At 36.8% G+C, this 24,222-nt stretch overlaps 2 protein-coding genes across 4 annotated transcripts in view; both read right to left on the bottom strand.

The window, feature by feature from the left end:
- Nucleotides 1-2,727, bottom strand: part of anxa14 (annexin A14) — a 10,745-nt gene extending 8,018 nt beyond the window's left edge. For 2 of the 3 annotated variants that reach the window (XM_053652387.1, XM_053652396.1), the window contains exons 1-2: nt 2,493-2,552; nt 1,883-1,976 (exon numbers count right to left, since the gene is read on the bottom strand). In XM_053652387.1, the coding sequence (XP_053508362.1) occupies nt 1,883-1,976; nt 2,493-2,504 (106 nt within the window). In that variant the 5' untranslated portion in view covers nt 2,505-2,552. Of the gene's footprint in view, nt 1-1,882; nt 1,977-2,492 lie in introns of all 3 variants that reach the window. The other variant, XM_053652379.1, reaches the window with a different exon arrangement.
- A 3,623-nt stretch (nt 2,728-6,350) lies between these two features.
- The window catches only part of crybg2 (crystallin beta-gamma domain containing 2), a 50,116-nt gene continuing 32,244 nt past the window's right edge, over nt 6,351-24,222 (bottom strand). Inside the window, exons 5-22 of the mRNA XM_053652326.1 lie at nt 23,459-23,506; nt 18,338-18,456; nt 16,028-16,238; nt 15,030-15,169; nt 13,989-14,115; nt 13,870-13,905; nt 13,599-13,738; nt 12,660-12,786; nt 12,148-12,296; nt 11,766-11,892; nt 11,386-11,418; nt 10,593-10,705; nt 9,678-9,807; nt 8,265-8,404; nt 8,044-8,167; nt 7,599-7,757; nt 7,224-7,383; nt 6,351-6,802 (exon numbers count right to left, since the gene is read on the bottom strand). Coding sequence (XP_053508301.1) covers nt 6,714-6,802; nt 7,224-7,383; nt 7,599-7,757; nt 8,044-8,167; nt 8,265-8,404; nt 9,678-9,807; nt 10,593-10,705; nt 11,386-11,418; nt 11,766-11,892; nt 12,148-12,296; nt 12,660-12,786; nt 13,599-13,738; nt 13,870-13,905; nt 13,989-14,115; nt 15,030-15,169; nt 16,028-16,238; nt 18,338-18,456; nt 23,459-23,506 — 2,172 coding nt within the window. The 3' untranslated portion in view covers nt 6,351-6,713. The remainder of the gene's footprint in view (nt 6,803-7,223; nt 7,384-7,598; nt 7,758-8,043; nt 8,168-8,264; nt 8,405-9,677; nt 9,808-10,592; nt 10,706-11,385; nt 11,419-11,765; nt 11,893-12,147; nt 12,297-12,659; nt 12,787-13,598; nt 13,739-13,869; nt 13,906-13,988; nt 14,116-15,029; nt 15,170-16,027; nt 16,239-18,337; nt 18,457-23,458; nt 23,507-24,222) is intronic.

Below are 24,222 nucleotides of genomic sequence, written 5' to 3'. Positions count from 1 at the left end.
CTGTCAGATATTATTCAATTGTATACTCAGGGAAAAGTCCAAAAAGTTAGGAACTAATGAGAGCTAAATTACATAGGTTTATGTGGTTTTGTTTTGATTATTTATTTATAACAAATAATAAACATAATATAAAGGGTTGAGATCGTGCTACTTGGCATTGCTTCCTGATTTTTCGGACGCTCTGTAATGTAAAGGATGCGCACGTGTGTGTTTGTGATGTGCTTTAGGTACAGATTCATTTATTCAGCAGGGATGTGAAATAAACACACATTTACAGGAGGACAAAAACAGGAAATGAATAGATGAATATAATAAATAATAATAATAATAAATAAATCAAAGATTAAACACAACAACAGCAACAACAACAACAGCAACAACAACCATAGTTGGAAACCCTACATGTTTGGTCTACTTTACTGTAGAATGTAAAGTTTCCTGACTGAATGAACGAACATCAAGAAAGATAAAAAACTGTAGATAATAAAAAATAACACACCATCTTGCAGCCTTCCTCAGGACTCGATTCTAGCTCCTTCTCTCTTCTTCTTATACATGCTAGCATTGGGCTCCATTCTCAGAAGGCATGGGGTACCTTTCCACTTTTATGCAGATGATACCCATATTTATATACCGTTAATAAAGAACGATCCCTTGGAGATTAATTCTTTACTCGCATGTTTAGATGAGGTAAAAATATGGCTAGCGTCAAACTTTTTGTCCTTAAATGAAGATAAAACGGAGGTGATTATTTTTGGGCCTACTTATAATCCTGCAGCTCCTGATATTAATCTGGAGAGTCTGGCTCCATTCAATTCTCCGCCAGTGTGGAATCTGGGTAATCTTTTAGACGGGTGTTTAAAATTTGACAAACACACATCTGTTGTCAGATCTAGCATTTTTCAACTACGTCTTCTATCAAAAATTAAGCACTCTCTAACCAAGAAATCTTTAAAGATGGCTCTCCATGCATTCAATCACCTCTCACCTGGACTACTGCAACTCCCATATGGGATGTCAAAGTCACAGATTGTCCACCTACAATTAGTCCAAAATGCTGCAGCCAGATTTTTAGAGAAAAGCTAAAAAATTGAGCACATCACTCCCATCCTGAGAGCTCTGCATTGGTTGCCGGTCAAATTCAGAATTGATCTTAAAATTCTTTTATTCGTTTACAAATCTCTGAACAATCAAGCTCCCAAGTATTTTATTGATATATTCAGGTCCTACACTTCCTCTAGAAGTTTAAGATCTTGCGATCAAAACCTTCTCTGTCCCGCATACCAGATGAAAACGCAGCGGGGAACGAGCTTTCTCTGTGGCCGGGCCCAGATTATGGAATTGTTTACCACTGGAAATTAGAGTGGTGCCCTCCCTACCAATTTTTAAATCACTTCTTAAAAAGTATTTTTTTTTCTTTGGCTTTTAACGGATTTATTTATTTATTTACTTATTTCATTGTATTCTAGCATTGTTTTATTGTGTCTACTTTACAGCACTTTGGTCAGTCTTGGGCTGTTTTTAAATGTGCTTTATAAATAAAATGAACATGAACTTGAACATCTTGAGTTACTTTACCAAGCCTTTCCTGAATAAGTAAGTAGGTAATAAGTAAAAAAAAAGTAAAACAAAAAATTAAAGAAAAAACCACACACACGCTTAGTTTACAAAAGGCTTTCTTGAATAATCAGGTAAAACTACTCTAATGCGTGCACTTCTCTCGTGTTTACTCATGTCTATCTCTTCTGTTCTCTCTTCTCACACTCGTTTGTGGTCCGCTGGTGGATTTTCCGCTGACCTTCAACAGCTTAGAGATTAATGCTGCATTCTGCCTCATTTGTAAGTCACTTTGCTTAAAAAAGCTTTCCACTTGTAAATCTACCTTTCTTTTCAATGGCAGCATCAAGGTCAGTCACGTCCCTCTCCGGATGGAATGCTGGGAAAGGACGAAGAGATCCCAGACCACCCCAGCTCATCTGAGGAGGATGAGGAGGAGGAACAGGAGATGATGACGATGATCGTATGTAAAGAATATTCTCCTAACTTTATCACACATATGTTTTCCCCCCCAAGAAATGTAAATGTAAATATAACTAGAACTATATACATTCATATTTGTAGAAGTGGAATTTTTAACAATCATCTAGTAGTTTGTTGGGAAAACACATTTAGTCAGAAATGTTATTTAGGTATAAATCCTTTTTTTAAAAAGCGCAATATATATATATATATATATATATATATATATATATATATATATATATATATATATATATATATATATATATATATATATATATATAGGTTATTTTATAGGATTATTTTCTTATACGCAAATGTCCAAGTTCAGTCTAACACCTTACTTTAAAAATAAATTATAAAATTTTATATATATATATATATATATATATATATATATATATATATATATATATATATATATATATATATATATATAAACACTTATAAGATTATAAAAGCCTCACACTCACCATTGCCGTCATTGTGAGTCAGCTGAGTTCTGCTCAGTTCTGCTCAAGATGTTGAAAAATCTGAAACAAAAGAAACCAAAAAAAAAAAAAAGACACGGTTGGTGAGATTCCTAAAATACCAAACACTACAACTATAAAAAAAAAATTAAATAAAAAAAACACCCACACACATTCTTGGTGTAGGTGGTGTAAAAGATTTTTCTGATAAACTAACACTTTCTACTCACACAACCATTAATGGATCATAGACAAATCTTTCCCGATTCAGGAATACGCAGAAAAACAGTGACAAAAGGTTCTTGATTTTTTTATTTTCCATACTGTAAATTAACACATATGATTGGCTCGTCATACTTTTGAGTTACATTTCATTTGTTGCTGCTTTTTAATCCAAGTGTTAGATTTCTGGGCAAGTAAAACATGCAAGCACATTACTTTATATACTTTATATAGTTTTTAAACTTAGTTATTTTTTTTGTTAGTGATAAAATAACAACAGTGTGTACTGTTGTAGCTCAAATCCCTTTTTTCTAATAGATATCTACATTTTAATCAACATGTATAGAGTTTCTTGCTGTGAGTTTCAAAATCAGGGCGTGGAGACAATGAACAACAACAAAAAGTGTCGACATTCTGCACCATGTGACATAGGTCCTGGTAAGGACTTATCTTAGGTATTTTTAACAAAGGAGGAGACATTAGGACAGAAATTACATCACCGTTGGGTTTTCCTGTGTATTTAATCCAACATCCTGGTTCACAGTTAGAATGATCGATAGAAAATTAGTCAAACCAGAGACACATTATTCCAGTTTAGTAGAGTTAATGGTTAATGTATTTAGAGTAAATTTATATAATGAGATCTGACGAGGCCTTTACCTGCTGTTTCCACAGTCATAACTCTGGGTTATGAAGGTCAGAGATGAGATGATAAATTGATTTATCAGTTCATCAGTCATTTGAGCTACACCATGGAAAACATCTCAAGTCACAGAATGAACACTTTCATCATATAAAGCAGTCAGAAAGTAAAACATAATAAAAACTTAAAATCTCTGTTAGAAACAATTCCTTGTTTTAAATATCACCAAGTATTTACAAGCATTTCGATTGAAAGATAAAGGGATGTTAACCAATAAGAAAAATACCCATGAGGTCAAACATAGTTCAGAGATAATCAAAGATACTGGGTTAAGATTTATGTTAATTAACATTGTGTTGCTTATTTTTAAACTGTACATGAGCAATTAAAACATTTAAGTTCTTTAAAATCTGGACTTTCATATATTTTAAATTCTGTTGAAATACATTAGTTACCTATTTTGAGCGATAGATTATTTACAATAATGTCGCTATTAGATAGATTAATGACAATGATCTGTTAAGCTGCTGCATTTCTAGATGTGCAGTCCAATGTCTAGTTGTGTAATGGTGGTACAGCGTGCTCACTGCCCCATGTAGCTCCACAGAGTTATTATTGTTATTATTGCACCTAGTGGCCCAATGGGGGAAGAATCACGCTGCCCCATGCAGCAGTTAATGACAAGGTTGGTAAGGTCATCAGAAAGAAAGTGTGAAATCTGAAGAGTCCAAATAGGAAATCAGGAGAAAGTGTTTACGTACAGATGATGGTTTAAGCAGCGCAACTTTTCTATAAAGCTGAGACACTCGCAACAAATTCAGATATGTATGCAGTTTTCTGATCAGATATCCATCTGGACTTAGACGTATGCGAATCCTCTTAGGAATGTCTTGGTAAAAGAAGCTTAATTGCTGAGATACCATTATAGAGGGTGTGCACGTGACGGCACGGTAGGCGCAACTCTCTGCGGTCACGCCCACTGAGTGTTTAAAAGACTGAGTGGCAGCATTATTTTACAGCATGAATTCGGCAAAAATACAGAAAAAAATGCATCTAAAATGGGAAAAGCTGTTGTGAGATCGACTGTGCTAACAGAATCAACAAGAATTCAGAGCTATCTTTTACAGAGTGCCAAAAAAACATTCACTCCTTTTTTACTAAGTCGAGCAGTGTAAGTGTAAGTTGTTTTGGTATTCATGTACAATGATGAATAATTTGCTACAAATTTCTTTTTAAATGCTGCCTATTTCCATTGGTGAATAATGGGGGGTCATTCATTCTCTGACTGTGTTTTACCTTCACAAATACATAACTAGTAAGTGGAAGCAGTGTTAGCTACATACAAACTAGGACTAGCTAGCTTAAGGTTTACCAGATAAAGTTATATAATAAAATAAAAATATTTGTACATACAACCAGAATGTTTATTGGTGTTCTTGTCACTTTAATTTCTCCAACAAATCCTGCCTTGAAGTAGGACCAAGCATCAAGGCTTTTGTATGCCTTCACGCTTCAGGTACATATAAATATTCGGAAAAAAACGATTTCTGGCCACAGGCCAATGTCTATGGCCCACAGGTTCTTGGGCAAGTTGTAAGGGTCACTGTCGAATCCAACTGCCTTTAATTTAAGCTGATAATTGTTAGTTATGCTATCATTTTCACAGCTTCCTCTATTAAAACCAGCCTCTATTAAAACCAGTTTTGCCACTCAGTCCAGCTGAGGGGGCATGTTCTGGCAGGAAAGTGACGTCAATGCATACCCTCTATACCCAGAACACACCCAGATCCGTATCAGCCCTGAGGAGCGTGTGTTAATGTGTACACCAACCTCTCTCACTTCTATAAAAACTTCTTTAAAAAAGACTTCTATCTGTAACAGTGCAGATAAAAGGGAGCAATAAAACTAATTAACAGTAAACTCCGTTAACTTTCCATTTATAAATTCATTTCTTCCACAGGACAAAAATGCCAGTGCAATTAATAACATTTAAATAATAATAATAATAATAATAATAATAATAATAATAATAATAATAATAATAATCCATTCATCTCAGAACTATTCAGCTATTTGGATTCAATATTTAAAAGCATTTAAATGAATCTTTAAAGGTGAAAAAAATCTTTAAAGCAATTTAAAATATAACATAATATTGAAGAAAACAATAAAGTAAATAATAGCATGATAAAGTAAATCCCTCTCTCATTTACACGGGTTAATGAGGCCATAACGAGGCTGATTCAAGAGACAGGTGTGAATAATGCATGTGGGTGTGGTCAGGGTTGGAGCTAGAGAAGGTACAAACACAAGAGGAGGCATGAAGATCTGTGTCATTTATTTTTATTTTTTGAGAAATTAAATCCACTCCCCGGTACACAATAATTCATACTACATTTTGAAAAATAAGACAATGTTTCTTAAAAACAATAACAAAGACAATGGATGGATGAATACTCAGAGTAACAGGTGTGTTATTTGGCATTTCATTAAAGTTAAACCCACCCACCCAACCACACCCACCCAACCACACCCACACACACAAATCCAACACACACCCCGGTTAGAATAGATATTATTGCTAATATGAGTGTCCTCGTTATTAATATCACATTTACATATTAAACAATAAAACTGTTTCATTAAAGTCCACGTTATAAAGTGTTATTAAGCGTTATAAACAAAGTCCGTGTCCAAAAAGGCAAAATGTTCCGAAAGTTCAGAGCTGTTTCACTCTTGCTCCAGCGTAAATCTGCTCAGAAAGTGGTTCTCAAGCTCTTACCACTTTTCTGCCGTGACCTCAGGTGACATCGATGTTCTTTTATTCATAATTCTACATAAAAAGTTTATGAACTTAATACTGTCAGTAAACACACTTAGCACACTTAGCATAATAGCGGTCTTAGCTAAAGGAACTCATATATATATATATATATATATATATATATATATATATATATATATATATATATATATATATATATATATTTCTACAATATAACTGTGCACCACACAGAATTTTCCTATTCAATTTCATGTTTTGACACTTTTGTGTGTAAATTTCTCTGTAACTGCTCCGTGTTCCACCTCATCAAAAAACAAAGACCCAAAAGCCACAAATTAATCCAAAACACTCGCATTCAAACTTCAGAGTCTGGTGTTAATTGGAGAATTTTTTGTTTGTTTCTTTGTTAACTCTTGGGCTCCACCATGTGGATCACAATATTTTTCAAGCTGATGGTGTGAAAAAATGAAGGACATGATGATTTAAACCTGCCCCTTCATGCGCTGAATGTGGTGAGTTAGCTGACAGAATAAATATTAAATAAAGGTTAACATGACCGAAAAGGGGGTGGGGCTTAGATGAATTCTATGTCCCATAGCGGAGTGGGGGTGTCCTCAGTGTCGTTCCGAACAATCACATGATCCTTATCGTACGTTTTACCACCTGCAGAAAACAATAAAAAGTGTGAGATTTGTCGTTACCCTGCATCATCATTTTTTTGCATTATGTATTTGGGAGGGTCTTTTTTCTGCTAGGGGGAGAATGTTTGTCTATGCATTTCAGATTTCAGACAGCAGAGGGCGCTAAGCATCACACACTGCTCTTGTAAATGCTCCCTAAACACATTCACTTCATCTTACGACTACACGGATGACTGAAAACTACAGATATCCAGCGTCACTCCCCCCTCCAAATGTGTACAGATGTATTATTCCACTCCAAGTTGATGAAGTCCAGCCACTCTGACTTTACTGCTAGCACTTAAGTGATTATTAACAACTCATAGTTTATCGTAGTATGCCGTGGGGTGTTGTAGATGCCCTAGCGTCCCATCACACCCTGTCTTCTCCAGTCTCCATCTTACCCTTGACATCCAGCAGCAGGCCGGGGAAGGTGAGGCTGGAGATGGAGCCGCTCAGTTTGGCGCTCCAGGTCTGAACAGGAGTTCGGGTTTCTGACCACATAAGCACCTTCGCTCCTGGTTCCACATTGCCCACTACCTGCAGACTCATCGCCTGCGCCAACTACACACACACACACACACACACACACACAGACGGTTAGAGAGAGACAGATTAGCACTTGTGACGTATTAGTCTCTTTGCATAACACGTAGATGTCTTAGCTGATCTGCTACGCTTGGGTTAAGAGGGAAACATGAATTTGTGTAAATCTGATCATTCTCAGGATATTTAATGCAGCTCAGATGAGTGTAGTGATGGAGTAACAGAACCCAGACCTTGTTCTTGATGAGGCCGTCCTGATAGAACCACACGTCGCTCAGACCCTCCACATTCTCGGACACCACCACACGTGTCGTCTTCATAGTGTCCACTCCGCCCTGCACCGACATGTAGAGTCCGCTCTCCTTATAACGGATCCGGAAGACTCGCCTCTTCTGCAAATACACACGCGTGCACACACACAGAACATTAATGTCCACCTGCACTACAGTGAACATTAAAATGGTAGGAAAAATATAAAGAAGGAAAATAAGAACAATTATATCATAACGTATAAAAATATTTAAAAAATTATCATTTAAAAAAAAGAATTAAAATCACCATATCAAAGAATAAAAGTAAAGTCGGCAAATTTACATTTTATTTCATCTACATTTATTGTTCTACTTTTTTTTGTAGAAGTATAAAATCAGACGTGGAGTGTGTGCCCTTATTTCTCACCTCTCGGATCGGGTACAATGAACCCACAGATGTGAGTGAGCTGAATTTGGGCCAGTTTGTGATCTCCATGGGTTCGAGGAGGAACTGGCGCCCCCTGTAGTTACTGTGTTCACACAGCACCCAGCTACAGGAAGTGACACGTTACATCAACACATATGCTTATACGCTTATAAACGTTTACACACACACACACACACACACACACACACACACACACGTACCAGCCGCTGTTGACCCTCACAGACAGGAAGTGAGGATTAAACCCTTCTTCCATCATACTAGACACCTCAGTTTCCACAGAGACCTCACGTCCCTCAAAACACTCCAAACCGAACAGAGAGATGGCCGGCACCGTGAACAACTAATGAAGAGAAATTAACACAGAGAAAGAGAGTACTTTTGTTTGATTCCACACAAATTTTATACACTTTTTTATTATTATTATTTTTTTTACATTTTTAAAATATGTTAATAATTATGGTGCTATTGGAGCTTAAAAAAAAACCAACAACACAATTTGGGTCAAATTTTAAGAATGATTTTAAATCCATCTTTGTAAAGTCTGATCCATTTTGGGTTTATCTGTCTGGGTTTAACCTAAGATCAACTCCATGTATTTAACTGTACTAAAACTATGGGATTAATCTTCCGTCAGAAGTACTGAGGTCACGGATCAAAAAATAATAAGCGTGACTAAAACATTAATTTTTTTATTTTTTTTTTAAACAGTATAGTAAAAAGTAATAAGTAACAATTAGGCATTTATATCTAGCTTTTTAACATAAAACAGATTTTTACAACGCATGTCTACAGCTCAAGATATACTCTACGTCTAACTAACTAAACTTGGGCTAATTTCCAACCTCTGATTGGTGAAAAAACAACAAAAACAGAAAATAAACCCTCAACTTGGAATTCCTACTCGTAAAGTTGGGAATGCTTCATGTCAACATGGCTCAAGTTCCAACTGTTAAATGAAGATTATTATTATTATTATTATTATTATTATTATTATTATTATTATTATTATTATTAACTTTAGATAGATTAGCTGGTTATATCTATAACACTGACAACAGTTTGCTGTTTTGAGAAAATAAATACATCATGAATATTAACGATCACTCATATCACCAACGTTAGCCTGCTAGCTTTTTGCGAACACAACACAACTTGCTTTAATACAGTAACTCCAACACGGATCAACTGCAGTAAAGTTATTATTCTGGAATGCAATAGAAATTCATTATTCATCCACTAGAGGGAGTGCATACAGTGTGTCTGTTTGGTGATGTTTAGATTTATTCTTAACATGAAACTCAAACATTTTCATGGGTCAGGGTTTACATGCAACTTTATCCAGGGCCCATGATAGCAGATTAAAACCCCGCCCCCGTGTATGGCAGGACTGTGATTGGATGGTCACTACATTTATGATTTAAAACATTACAATACATTCAATTCTGCCACAAATTCCGAGTTAAACTGTTATAAAGCAATCCCTTGGTGCATTTATTTCGGGGGGTTTTTTTTTTTTTTTTGCTCTATTTAGCCGTTTGTTTCGCATTTCACAACTTGAAATCCAAACTGAATGGGAAAAAAAACAGAACAGAAAAAGAGAAAGCTCGACTCACGATCGGTACGGGTTTAACAGATCTCAGGATGCAGTTATCCGAGCAGCCCATGCTAGTGAGATTAGCGTAATCTCCTTCTGACAGAATGTACTGGTTCCCCGAGAAGCTGTTCGCATCGTACAGAACCCAGCTACGAGACACAGAACACACACTAATCACTACACACAGTTCCCGTTCACGCTATACACACTTAACACATGAGAGTAAAGCAACAGGAAAGGAACTAGGGTAACGGAATAAATAAGAGCTAGCATTTTAAAATGAGCATTTAATATTTACATTTACATATATTTCTTTAGCAGACACTTTTATCCAAGGTGATTTACAAGTGAGGAAATACAAGCAAAACTCACTCATTAAGATGGATTCACACACACACACACACACACTCTCACTCACTCACACTAAGATGGAAAAATGGAAAATAGGCATTTAATGATTTTAACTTGATTTGGATTATCATTAAAATTGATTTCTGTGTCGTAAATCCGAGTCAGAATTTTGGGAACTTGGCTGCAGATATTAGCACACCGTCTTGTAATCTATGTAATGCTATGCCCATAATAGCTAAGGTTAGAAAACAACTATAATGATCATTGTAATCTTGCAAAAAACTAAAATGGCAAGGCATGGAAAAGTTTTAAGGTGGAAAAATGGAAGTTTTTCGTTTTGGTATTTTCATATAGATTTCAGCAATAAGAGGACAAAAAACATCAAATCCGATGATTAGCTTTTTATAATCAGCATTTAAATTTGAATGAAGGTTGGAAAATACTGCTAGAAATCCAAAACGCTCCCTAAAAGCACTGATTGATTATAAAACTTGATTTGGAATCTCAGACTATTCACTCTGATCTCTGTGTCATCATCCCGGAATTCTTGGAACTTGTAAAACTGAAATCTGAGTGAACTGACCTTCCTCCCACCACCCTGCAGGACTGCACTGTTCGTCTCTCAGGCAGAAACTCCTCACTCTCATGGTGAACCTGACACGTCCCCTGGAAATTCAGCTCTGTGTACAACAGCAGCTACAACAGTAGAGAAAAATAAAACACTGACTCAAAATTTACTCTTACCACCCTGAAGTTTAAACAGTTCTTTTCCTCTTACAGCATGTTATAGGAAGTGTTTCATTCCTCTCACACCACAGCAATTTCCAATGATGTAAAGAACAACACACCATACTTTTTGTTACATTTAATGTTCGCAAAACAACTTCTCACTAACGTTACAACAGCTATAAACAGTCATTCCCTCTCCAGCTTCTCTTTATTCTCTCTCTTGAAGCTAATAAGACAAATAATAACTGCAGCTTGTCATGTTACTGAGAAACTGCAAAACTCCTCTGACCTGAAGATGTTGGAAAACTTAATGTTACGGCTTTTCTTCTAACTGTTACTGGCCTTCCATAAATGTTAAATAAATGTCTCCTCACCTTCAAAAAAAAAAGGTTTAAGTGGAGTGTGCACAGTGAAAGTCCATGTGAATGAGCTGTTACTATAGAAACGATTATTATAATTAGAACGAATGCATTAATATAAATCTGTGAATTGCAGCTGCGCTACTGCCTGCTGTTATAGAAAACTAATCAACACCTTCTCTTCCGACCAATCACAATCCAGAATTAGCACACACACACACACACACACACACACACGTCTTAATGCGGAAATATTTTAGTAGGTCAAATGATATGTGATGAACCCACCTCGCTGCGGAAAGCCTGAGAATCAGCCAGGGCCTGAAACACAGGAAGATCCATCAGTGACGTAGAAAATTCATTGTATGATGACATAATATTACGACATTAGTATCAACAAAATTTTTAAATTTTATTTATAAGCCAAGCTATATTGTTTTAAAAACTGGACACAACAGGAAATGATTGTTTTGTGATGTTACCACCTACACCACTATATCAGGATGTTTTTATGTAAACTACACTATAATCACTGTATACAGATTTTATTACCACTGACTGCCTATTAACACCAGAGAACACCTGGTCCTTGAGTCCAAAGCATTTTAAAACTGAAAATGAGCATTAGCAGATAATAATCTGTATTGGGTCTCAGTGTGTTTCATTACGGGCAGGATGGGCTGGATGGAACAGATCCGGTTATCTCCCGAGCCCCAGTCGGCACAGCAGTTGTAGAAACCTTTCTCCAGGACATACTGGTTTCCTGAGTAATCCACATGAGAGTACGCCACCCACCTGCCAACCAATGGACAGCCGTCATTAAATACCTGCACACTAAGTTTCCAGGAAGCTAATCAGAGTAAAGTGGAAATAAACTTACAGTAATGTGAGAAAGAAAAAAGCTAATTAGAGAATACAGAGGGTAAGGTGAGAGCATCTGAGAGTAAGGGGGGGGGGGGGGGGGCTCTATGAGAATGAAGTGAGAGTAAATCAAGAGCACATGATTGTCAGTATCAGGTGTTGGGAGAAACAGAGAAATATTTCACTTACACTCCGCTGATTACGTGGATGGAGCGCGTAGACGTTTGGAAATCAAACAGCTCCACATCGGGAATGGCCTCAGTCACCTCAAACGTGTGCTCTTCCTCCACCTCCTCACTCGACATCTCAACCATCACCACCATGGGGTTGCTCAGGTCCTGCACACCATGAGTGCTTCAATAAATTTAACATAGCCGGTGTCTTGACTGTCACATGATCACGTGTGGCATTTCACACATACCTGTATAAATGTACCTGCGTGTATGATATAATTTTATCCCATGAACTGATGAATACAGCGCAGGTGTGTTACCTGTGTGTGCAGCTTAGCATCCTAACTGTTTCCTATTATCATATACTTTCACCTTGAGCCAGTGTAGGATACTGAAGGAACTATGAACATTTGTTTTTATTTATTTATATATTTCAGTGTACAAGATCATCAAATTTACTGAGTAACACTGAGTGTGTGTGAGTGTGTGTGAGAGAGTGTGTGTGTGTATTGCAGAATTGTCGCTCACAGTTCGGATAACCCGGACAGAGCGCAGTTCGGAGTTGCAGCCCCCCCACGCTCGCCAATCGTGATATTCGCCCTCCTCGAGCAGGTACTGATGTCCACGAAAACCCTCCTTCTCATAACCCACCCATCTGAGACACACAGAGAGAGAGAGAGAGAGAGAGAGAGAGAGAGAGAGAGAGAGAGAGAGAGAAAGCGAGAGAGAGAGAAGGACAAGGTAAACAAGACATGTAACTACGAGTAGCCTCAGTGATAATCATGAATAAATATTATGATTGGACATGAGTGGGCGTTAGCGTATATACAGTACCACTCATAGCAAACAGGGGGTGCGCACACACACACACGAGCACACAAACATGCATGCACACACGCACACACGCAAACACAGTGTATATAGAATGTATGTAGAATAAAGATATTATCAAGAGGCGTGGCTGACAAAAAAGTGGGCAAAGCGAGTTGAATTGTATGCAAACTGTAGCCTATACTTTTTTTCACGATGAAACACTATCTTGTGTTTTTTTTTGTTTTCTGGGTTCATTCTGTTGCTAGTAGACAGCACGGATGTGATCCGGAACTGCATTTTCTGAAGAAATTATTCTGATTTATAGTCAAATGGGTAATATTTTATTTTTAGCGCTAGCCAATGTAAATTAAAGACAGGACTCTGGCGATCACTGTAACATGATTTGAGCAGCACAAGACAGAAAACCTCTGCGGTGTGAATGCAGGGTAAAAAAATGGGTCAGGAAATGAAATTTCGTTTAATATCAGGAAATTTTTTAAATATCATTTTGTTAGATATCAGGAAATGATCATGTTTGGGCATTCCATCAGCACTAAGAGACAGTTTCTATTTTGTTTGCTGATGAAATGCCCAAACATTATAACCTCTGCCCACTTTGAACCTCTGGTGAATTGCATACACACACACACTCACATGCCACCGATGACTTTCATGGACCCAACACTGTACATAAATGCCATCTGCTGTTGGTCTGTTTTGGTTATGAAGTCTCTCATGTTGGTGTAAATCTCTCGGCTTTTCCCGGTGAAATACGGTTTATCATAGATCACCAGCTAAGAATTAAAACAACAACACGACACATCAGACACACTCCTATACACACACACACAACACGTATCATACACAATATATGTGCCATGTGCCATTTGTGTTACAATTGTATTTCAGTGTTAGAGTGTCTTACTTTAGGCTCGTTGGGTCTCTCCACTCTTGGTTCTCCCTAAACCACAAAAGAAACTCCATGAACTCTGTGCTCCAACAAGATTCACACTCAAGCCGTGTTTTACAGCATGATACACTTACGATTTTGAGAGGATGTAGGGAGCCTACGTAGGGATGCGTGACGCCCCAGGAAGCTGGATTTGGAAAGCCTCCGACCTCCAGGACTCGCGGGACGCCCTGAAAATAGGGCTCGGCGAACACCAGCCACCTACAACACGGAGAGAGAAAACCGCATGAGTGATGAGCCCCATAATGCTGAAGTCATTTAGTACGGCCCAGTAAAACGATTGACATTCGTATTCAGGTTCAGCAAATTGAGTACGAGAGTTACGTCAGTGTGAGATAAGTTTATGGTATTCAGAGTCGGGTACGCAGCTGCTTAAGTGGATTTTCTGAGCTCCACATTCAGATTATTAAAATCATCTGTGTGTAATTCACACCTCAGAGGTTACCGGATTGTTCTTGAGTAGAAGCGTGTGAGACAGAGTGTTACAATAATGTCTAGACCATCGCCTCTAAACACACTCACTCACCTTTAAATCCCAAAAAACTCGGGGACAGAAAATATGGACTAAAAACAGAAACAGCGTTTTTTCTTTCTTGTCAATTGTAATGTGTTATAACATAAAAACATGAGACAATTTAAAAATAAACATAAACACTCTAATATGATGGTAAGTATACGGTAAGAATATCACCAATATATTACTGTATGAATAGTCCAAGTGGTAAATTTGTTTTAATTGAACAAAATGGCTTCCATACTTGTTATTCAGCAGCACACAGAATAGCACTTGATCCAGCACATCCTGTTATTTTGCATTTTATTTAATTTTTTTATATCGTACACCGTCAGTTACTTGTGTATGTAGGAGATTTTATAACACTTTCAATCTGCAGTGAATTAATAAAATAAAGCCAGTGTTCGTGTTAATTCGATGCGCTCTCCTGTAAAGAAAACATGGCCATAGTGTGAATGATTATCTGACCAAGTGCTCATCCGCTACACTTACAAAGAAAGTTTAACTTCATTCATCCATAAAATATTCACTGCTCCAGATAAGATATATTAATGAATTAATTACAGTTTCCATGTGTTATTAATTCACTAGCGTCACTCACAGCCCAGCGTTGATGATGATGGAGTTGGCTTTAATGGGGAAGCCGTAGATCCGGGCGTCGTCTGACGTGTCCCTGAACACCACCTTCTTTCCCTCAGCATTCTCCTCGGGGAAGAGACAGATCTCAGGAACGCTGTAGTCCTGAAGACGACATGATGACGTCAGGAAAAAAAAACAACACATGCGGGAAGTGTTTAAAATGGTAATACATGGCTAGTAAACTAAATATGAGGTAAAAGGTGTGCTTACTGTTTTTCTCTTTCACCTGCATCATATTTCATCAAATATTTTTTCTACTTTTCTTTTTAATAAAATAAAATTCATTTGACATGACAGTCTTTCATACTGTGTTTACCGTATGGACTATAAGTCACATCCTAAATTCTGCTTGTCTATAGAGAAATAAGTCGTGTGTAAACTTTAAAAGTCAAGGTTAAAAAAAAAAAAGCTGGATTGAAAATTGCACCTGATTTCAATATACCAATATTTGTATACTACATTTCAACAAAAATACTGTTAATAGAAAAATTAATGTGTGTGTGAGTGTGTGTGTGTGTGTGTGTGTGTGTGTGTGTGTGTGTAAATACACATTAATTACTGAACTCATTTTTGAAATGATGTCACTTAGTGGAAGTTTGGATTTATGTTTTACAAAAAAAAAATGTTTTATGTTTGGATTTATGTTTTACAAAAAAATAAATAAATTAGAGTAAGAAAAAGTAAGAAAGTCTGTAAATTCTATATAAGATAATATAGAATTTAAAATATTTTTTTAGATAAACAGCAAAAAAAAATAAAATAATAATAATTAAGAGACCTGAAGTGACTTTCATGCTGCAGGTTATAAATCAGTCTATATGCACAGACCCCGCCCTCTTATGAATATTCATTAAGGAAACCATAAAACTGACAAAAGTCAGGTGAAAGACAAATCCCTTATGTAAATGTGTGTATGTGTGTGTGTGTGTGTGTGTGTGTGCGTGTGTGCGTGTGTCATACCCGGACTGCTCTGCGCAGTGACCCTATGACGAAGCGTCTTGGTTCTACATGTCTGGGTTCTCCATTCTCCTGTTCTCCATTCTCCTGTTCTCCATTCTGCTCGGCTCTCGGCTCGTCCTCTGGCGGTCTGAATGGATTGGTCAGCTCGATGTCTCCTTCGTCCAGCGCAAACTTCTCTCCTTTAAATTCTGGCTTCTCGTATAAAACCCAGCTACAAAGTATGATTTATTTGTTGTGACACGTGTTCACTTCATTAAACTTCATTCATTCATAAACCACTGGCCACATTTCAACTGATTATTAAAGCATTCCGATTAGGTCTAATTTTATTATTTTAAAGCCTTCACCCATAAATAGCAATTAGGCCTACATTAGCGCTTATAGACAAACCAGAAAGTTAAAATGATTAAACTAAGAATGATTATGCACACAATTTACAGTCCATTATCTAACAGGATCTTAATAAAACTCTTATGCAAACGTATGTTATTATTATTGTAACATCCACAGTGACAATTAGATCATATAAAACTAAACAATTGAATCAATCATTTTTTTGTCATTTATAATCAATAATTTTGTAGATTTGTTAAGTGTGATGGTGTTACAGATCAGATTAGACTCATTAACACATTACTTAGTGAGTAGATCGTTAGTCATGTGTTTAAACAGATCAGGAATGTGAGGTGCTCTTAAAGTCAGGACTGTAAAGGTCAGAAATTATCATCTTGCAGGAACAGGTCTGACCTTTTCAGGGTTGGCTTTTATTAAAGAAATGTGCGTGAGATGCGATTAGGACAATAAACATTTCTGCTCTAAAGGTTGAAAAACACGTTATGCCACATAATGAAAGTCATTATGTGTTATAACAGCATGCTACAACACAGCTATGTTATCTTATATTGACATGACTGCCTTTCAATATTATATGCTGAGAAAAAGAAAAACAAGTGTTTCCCTTTTAAAATGCCTGAATTCTTTGTGTCCTCAGATATGGAACAGCTTTCCGATTAGTGTCCGTGTTACCGTCTGGCTTTCTCTTGTAGTTACTCTGTTATAGCTGGCCCTGCTGGAGTCCCTGCTTGCACTCTGTACATCTTCTTAAACCATTACAGGACAAGACCATAGCTAATAATCTCTCTCTTTCTCTCTCTCAGTTTCTCTCTCTCTCTCTCGCTCTCTCTGCCTGATGAGACGCCAGTGTTCCTGTCTCCTTCTGCTCTCTGGACCTGTCTGATCCATCCTGATGCTCTACTTCTGTTCAGAGCCTCGCTCACCTGTAAATGACTCACAGCTGCTGAGGATGTCCCCATATAGATAGCCTACAGTTTGCCATGAGATGCCTGAGGACAGTTCCACACACGGACACCCTAACGATGGCTGTAGATGGTCTCACTTTCATACCTTAATAGCCTAATTACACTTGCTATAAACAGTTTACACTCAGGTCTGTATCATTTACAGTCAATTACTTCACTTGGATACGACAGACTTAAAGCTAAAACTCTACTGCAATATTTTGTTTGAAAGATATGTAAAAATTAATGAAAGATAAATGGATCATTTATATATATTTATTTTTATTTTTTCCACACATCCATTTTCTGACTTTGTCATGTAACTTTGTGTTTTTAAGTTTAGTGCCTATTTCTTATTTTTACTCTTTAGTCCATCAGAGTTTTTTTTAAAAAATAATTTAATTAAATTTTTAAAAAAGCTTTTATGCGCACACAGAAAAATATTTACACCGAGACGTCAAAGAATTTCAGATTTGTGATCGGTGAGATTATCTGATTTAATTTGGCTTTAAAATATCCTGATTAAGCCACTTATTTTAATCCTATGATGCCTTTGCAGGTTCATTCTCTCATTTGTCTCTTCACGAACTCCATAAACTAATCGTAACACACACATTTGATTGATGTTCACACAGCTGTTGTGATAACTTTATGATCTGAATATGCAACACAAACACAGAAACATGGCACTTCACTGAGAGAAATCTCAAGTTTTGCAAGACAATGAATCACTAATTAATTTATAATAAAAGAAAAGTAATTTGCAACAATACTAACTAATATTTTTATCATCTTAAAGGCTTTATAAAGCATTAATAATCATAAAATATAGAAATAGTTTCTAGGAAATAAACAGTTTATGTCATGACTCACATAAACTTTATACTCTAATAATTACAAATATAAATGTGTGTGTGTGTGTGTGTGTGTGTGTGTGTGTGTGTGTGTGTGTGTGTGTGTGTGTGAGAGAGAGAGAGAGAGAGAGAGAGAGAGAGAGAGATTTGTCCCTCACCCTCCTCGGACCACTCTAATGGAGATGGTTTCTGGAAACTCCCACTCTGTAGCGTTCATCACGTCTCCATTCACCTCGATCCTCTGTCCACACAGTCCTGGCCGGTTGTATATGAACATCTAATAAAGAGTAAAAAATCAGCAGCTAAAATAAAAAATAAAAATCCTAAAACTCAAATTCCACTAAAGAATATAGATGTAGCTGCAGTACTGGCTCCAGCCACCAGGGCCAGCGTGAGCAGAGACACCAGTAAACTAGCACACAGTCCTCTGTTATGGTTCTGTGTTGAACACAAAGACATCACGTAACGAATGTGCGCTGGCTCGTCTTCATAATTTATTATCAAAATGTTTATTTAAAGGTAATAATATAATTAATGTGACGTTATATAATTCTTATTTACAGTCATATTTATTATCATTATGCTGTTTTGTTTTTAAGCATATAATGGGTATAAAAATATATATTAATACTAGAGATGCACCGATGTATCGGCCAATAATCGGTATCGGCCAGTAAAGGCAATTTTTCACACTGTTGGCCATCGGCCGATAGTTTAAAAACATTCGATGATCAGGGCCGATTATATACTGTCTATCAAAAGAGGGAAGGAAATCACATCGGATTCGTTCTGTGTGTAAAGAGGATGTCTCTTGTGTGGAATTACTTTGAACTCAGTGACAATGACAACAAAACTACAGTTTGTAAGCTCTGCACTGCTAAAATTTTTAACCGGATGCTGCAGCAGAGCAGAAGCAGTGCGTATTTTTTTCAGCGTGCATGTTAATGAATGAGTGCTTTTACACCGGACGCTGCAGCAGTGAAGCGGGAGTTTCGGCATCGGGTCAAATTTTTGTTTTGCTGTTCTGCTCAAGCTGAATTAAAGCGCCAGTACACCGTTGAAAGAGTTAAATGAAGATGAGTTGACAAAAAAGGTATATATATTGCACAGAAAAATATATTTGTAGAGTAGTATGGTTCATATCCAGTTAATGTTAATATGAATGTTAATATCATCAAAAAAAAGTTTAGATTATATATTACCAGTTTGATGTTCAATGATAAAGTAGAAATGCTTTTGTTTGTGGTGAGTGAATGTGAGGTCTAATAGAAGTTTTTTTTTAGAATTCAGTAAATGTTAATGAATTAATAATATTCAATAAATTAAGAAATCTTAATTTAATCTCCAGAATTTAGTTACTGTGTTAATGTTAATTTCAGTGATGTGTTTTCTGTTTATGAGACCAGTTACTGCGAAACAACTTGTTGAAGGCAGAACTACCAAACTATCGGTATCGGTATCGGCCGATATCACTCTGAATAATCGGCTATCGGTAGAAATTTAATATCGGTGCATCTCTAATAGATATGTTTAAAAACACTCAATCAGAACTAAAAGGTTTTTAGGATAATTTCTGTCCTTATCTATATTTATCTGCACTACAGATTTTCCAGGACACGCACAGTATGGGTGTGTTTATGTTTACATTGCCTGCAATATACAGAAATTTGTGACGTTGGTAACAAAGTAAATTTTATAAAACACGGTTGAGTAAAAAAGTGAGTTATTGATGATTTTATCAAGATGGTGTTACATCGATCCACATTATCTAATAATTTTATTTGGTTCTTTTCGAAATGGCAGACACGCTGACACATCGTGATAGCTAGTAAAATCTATTGGCTTTCTATATCTATAAATGTAAATCTTGCACCCAAATCACTTTATATAAAATATTCTATCTTGTTTTTACTTTAAATAAAACACTGAAACTCAGAAGTGGAATGACAAGAAATAGAGCAGTGTGATGGCGTTACAGATCAGATTCGACTCATTAACATATTACTCAGTGAATGGAGCGTTAGTCAGGTAAATATGTGTTTAAACAGAGCAGGAGTATGAGGTGCTCTTACAGCTTGTAGGAACAGGTATGACCTTTAATTCTGGGTTGGTCAGGATTAAAGAAATAAGTTTGAGAAGCGATTAGTAAAAGAAACGTTTCTGCTCTAAAGGTTAAAAAACACATTATGCCACAGAAGTTATACATAAAGCCTACAGTTTGACATGAGATGGGTGTGGATGGTTCCACACACAGACACCCCAACGATGGCTGTAGATGGTCTCACTTTCATACTCTAATAATTACACTTGCTTTAAATCAGTGGTTCTCAACCAGGGGGGCACACCTCACTGGGGGGGATTGAAAGGGAGGAGCAAATTGTTATCAAGGAAAAAAAAACAGACAAGGCATCATTTGGGTACTTTGTGTATTTTATTGCTTTTCAAATGGAATGTGTATAAATGAAAAACCTTGCGTTCCCTCTCCTTCTGCATTTTCATTTTGCTGGGGAGAGGTGGAGTTTAGCCTGCCTTTTATCTAGCTGTCAGTGCAGACCAGTGTTGCCAACTTACTGACTTTTCAGACCCCTTTAGCAACTTTTTTTTTTTTTAAGTGCCTAGCGACAAATCTAGCAACTTTTTGGACAAACCTTACCAACTTTCCAAATGTCTCCAGTTCTGTCCTGAAAGAGCGAGGTCTTGCTTTCCTGCTGCACTAACACCTCTCTCTGCGTCTGCTCTGTTCAGTGAGAGGCTGAGAGCTGGAGATTTAACAATGTCATGGATAACGAGACGCGCCCTTCGTCCCAATTTACATCATTCATATGTGAATGTTTTTAGAACGCAAGACGAATGAAATGCAACATGTTTCACATGTAAAATAGTTCACATTATTACAATCTAGTTCTCTTGTTCAAAGTAGTTATAGTGTTCAGAAACATTTTTGATCAATCATGTTCCATAATGGTCCATTATATAGTTTTATAAAAGTCATAAATTATGGCTGGGAGAGGCTTAGGGGGGCTTTAGTTACAAAAGGTTGTGAACCTCTGCTATAAACAGTTTACACTCAGGTCTGTATCATTTACAGTCGACAACTTCACTTGGATACGACAGACTTAAAACTAAACCTCTTCTCAGATTATTAAAACACTGATGCTCATACTGAGGATCATTTAAATACACATAGCACTGCTTGACTCTACAGTGTACAGGTGTAGAAATGTAATGATTTATAATCACACTATCTGGTGTTCCCTTTCGAGCCATTTCAAGGTTTCACCACCATCATGAGGGAGCTATATCTACATCTGGATTTTTGTAAAGTTCCTTAGAGACAGTGTTGACTGTTAAAAGCGCTATACAGAAATAATAATAATATAATATAATTAATTAATTAATTGTATTAATTTATCATTATACTGAAAAACAAACCTCACTCAGTTTCTGTCTACAATGCCTGATCTACATTTAGATCAGTGCCGCTGCTTTACTGCAGTTTTCCCAGAATATCTACAGACAGTGTGGGTGTGTTTACTTTTACATCACCGGTATGCAGAAATGTGTTTAACTTAACTTAATTTTTTTTTCACATTTTCTTTCTTGTTTGTACTTTAAATAAAACATTGAAACTCAGAAGTGTAATGAAAGGAATAGAGCAGTGTGATGGTGTTACAGATTAGATTAGACTCTAACACATTACTCAGTGATTAGAGTGTTAGTCTGGAAATTATGTGTTTAAACAGAACAGGAATGTAAGGTGCTTTTAAAGTCAGGACTGTAAAGGTCAGAAATGATCCGCTTGTCAGAACAGGTCTGACCTTTAATTCATGGTTGATCAGGATTAAAGAAATTTATGTCTGAAAAAATATGTGTGAGAAATGATTAGGAAAAAGAAATGTTTCTGCACTAAAGGTCAAACCTTTAAATCATAAAAAAAACCACATCACGCAACCTAACATCAATTTGAAACATAATCTTCATTGAAAAAGATGCATGCTATTAAGTTTTTAACAGAGCGCTACATTACTACTACATTATATCATTATTTTAAGTATAATAAGCTCAATCATGAAGCTTTATAAACATGGGCTTTGTTGAGAGGAAATGTGTATGTTAGTGTATAGAGGAGTGTACGTTAGCATATAGAGGTGCGTACGTTAGCGTTTAGAGGTACGTACGTTAGCGTATAGAGGTGCAAATGTTAGCGTACAGAGGTGCGTACGTTAGCGTATAGAGCTGCGTACATTAGAGTTTAGAGGTACGTACGTTAGCATGTAGAGGTGCGAATGTTAGCATACAGAGGTGCATACGTTAGTGTACAGAGGTGCGAACGTTAGCGTACAGAGGTGGCTACGTTAGCGTATAGAGGTGCGTCAGTTAGCGTACAGAGGTGCGAACATTAGTGTTTAGAGGTACATACGTTAGCGTACAGAGGTGCGTATGTTAGCATACCGAGGTGCATACGTTAGCATACAGAAGTGCGAACGTTAGCATACAGAGGTGCGAACATTAGCGTTTAGAGGTACATACGTTAGCGTATAGAAGTGCGTACGTTAGCGTACAGAGGTGCGAACATTAGCGTTTAGAGGTACATACGTTAGCATATAGAGGTGCGTAAGTTAGCGTACAGAGGTGCGTACGTTAGCATACAGAGGTGCAAAAGTTAGTGTACAGAGGTGCATATGTTAGCGTGTAGAGGTGCGTACGTTAGCATACAGAAGTGCGAACATTAGCGTACAGAGGTGAGAACATTACCGTTTAGAGGTACAAACGTTAGCATATAGAGGTGCGTACGTTAGCATACAGAGGTGGCTACGTTAGCGTATAGAGGTGCATACATTAGCGTATAGAGGTGCGTAAGTTAGCATACAGATGTGCGACCATTAGTGTTTAGAGGTACATATGTTAGCGTACAGAGGTGCGTACATTAGCATACAGAAGAGAGAACGTTAGCATACAGAGGTGCGTACGTTAGTACATAGAGGTGCATATGTTAGCGTATAGAGGTGCGTATGTTAGCGTATAGAGGTGCGTACGTTAGTGTACAGAGGTACATACTTTAGCATATAGAGGTGTGTACGTTAGTATATAGAGGTGCGTATGTTAGCGTATAGAGGTGTGTACGTTAGTGTATAGAGGTGTGCACGTTAGCGTATAGAGGTGTGTATGTTAGGGTATAGAGGTGCGTACGTTAGCGTATAGAGGTGCGTACATTAAAGTATAGAGGTGTGTACGTTAGTGTATAGAGGTGTGTACAGTATGTTAGTTTATAGACTCACCTTCCCAGGTCGAGGGTTCAGTTTGCCGTGTTCTTTCTCTTTTGTGAGCTGCAGAAGGAAAAGGTTTAGAGACTTTACACACAAATACATAAATAACCTTTTTCACATTTTCACATTGTGTAATTATAGATTTGTGTGTGTTTTGGTTTGTTTGTTTTGTTTTTTTTTACAAAACTGTACCATTGTTAAGTCATTTCTTATCTGAGTCGGTGAAACAGCGTACATTTGCAAACTGTTAATCATGATAATTTATGATAAAGGTGTATGTTTTGTATAATGTAGTGCTGTATTTCCCTCCCCCTGAACTTTTCCATATTATGTACTGTTACAACCTGGATTTTTTGGGACTTTATATCATGAATCTGAAATTAAAAATCATGCAATACTTTTTTTTTTAATAGATTGCAATATTGAAGTGGGTGAAGAAAAAGTCTATAGTTTGCGAAATTATTTAGAAATAATAATAAAAAAATGTTTAGTGACTGCATAAGAACTCAGTTCACATGAACACGATGAAACCACCACCATGCTTCACAATAAGAATAACGTTCTTGGTTTTCTGTCTCATCGGACCACAGAACAGTTTTTACAAGTTTGCTGAAGCTCAAACACAATTATTTTTGGAAAACTCCACACAGGATTTTTATACATATTTCCCACATCGGTGGCGTGTCCAGGCTTTTGGTTGTCCTTTGGTCATATCTTAACATAACACACACTATTTGACACAATATATATGCATGACTAATGACTAATGACTATGT

This window comes from Ictalurus furcatus, chromosome 2, assembly GCF_023375685.1.
Source record: "Ictalurus furcatus strain D&B chromosome 2, Billie_1.0, whole genome shotgun sequence".
Taxonomy (NCBI): Eukaryota; Metazoa; Chordata; class Actinopteri; order Siluriformes; family Ictaluridae; genus Ictalurus; species Ictalurus furcatus.
Note: the sequence above shows the minus strand (reverse complement) of the source record. Positions and strands in the feature narration are given on the sequence as shown.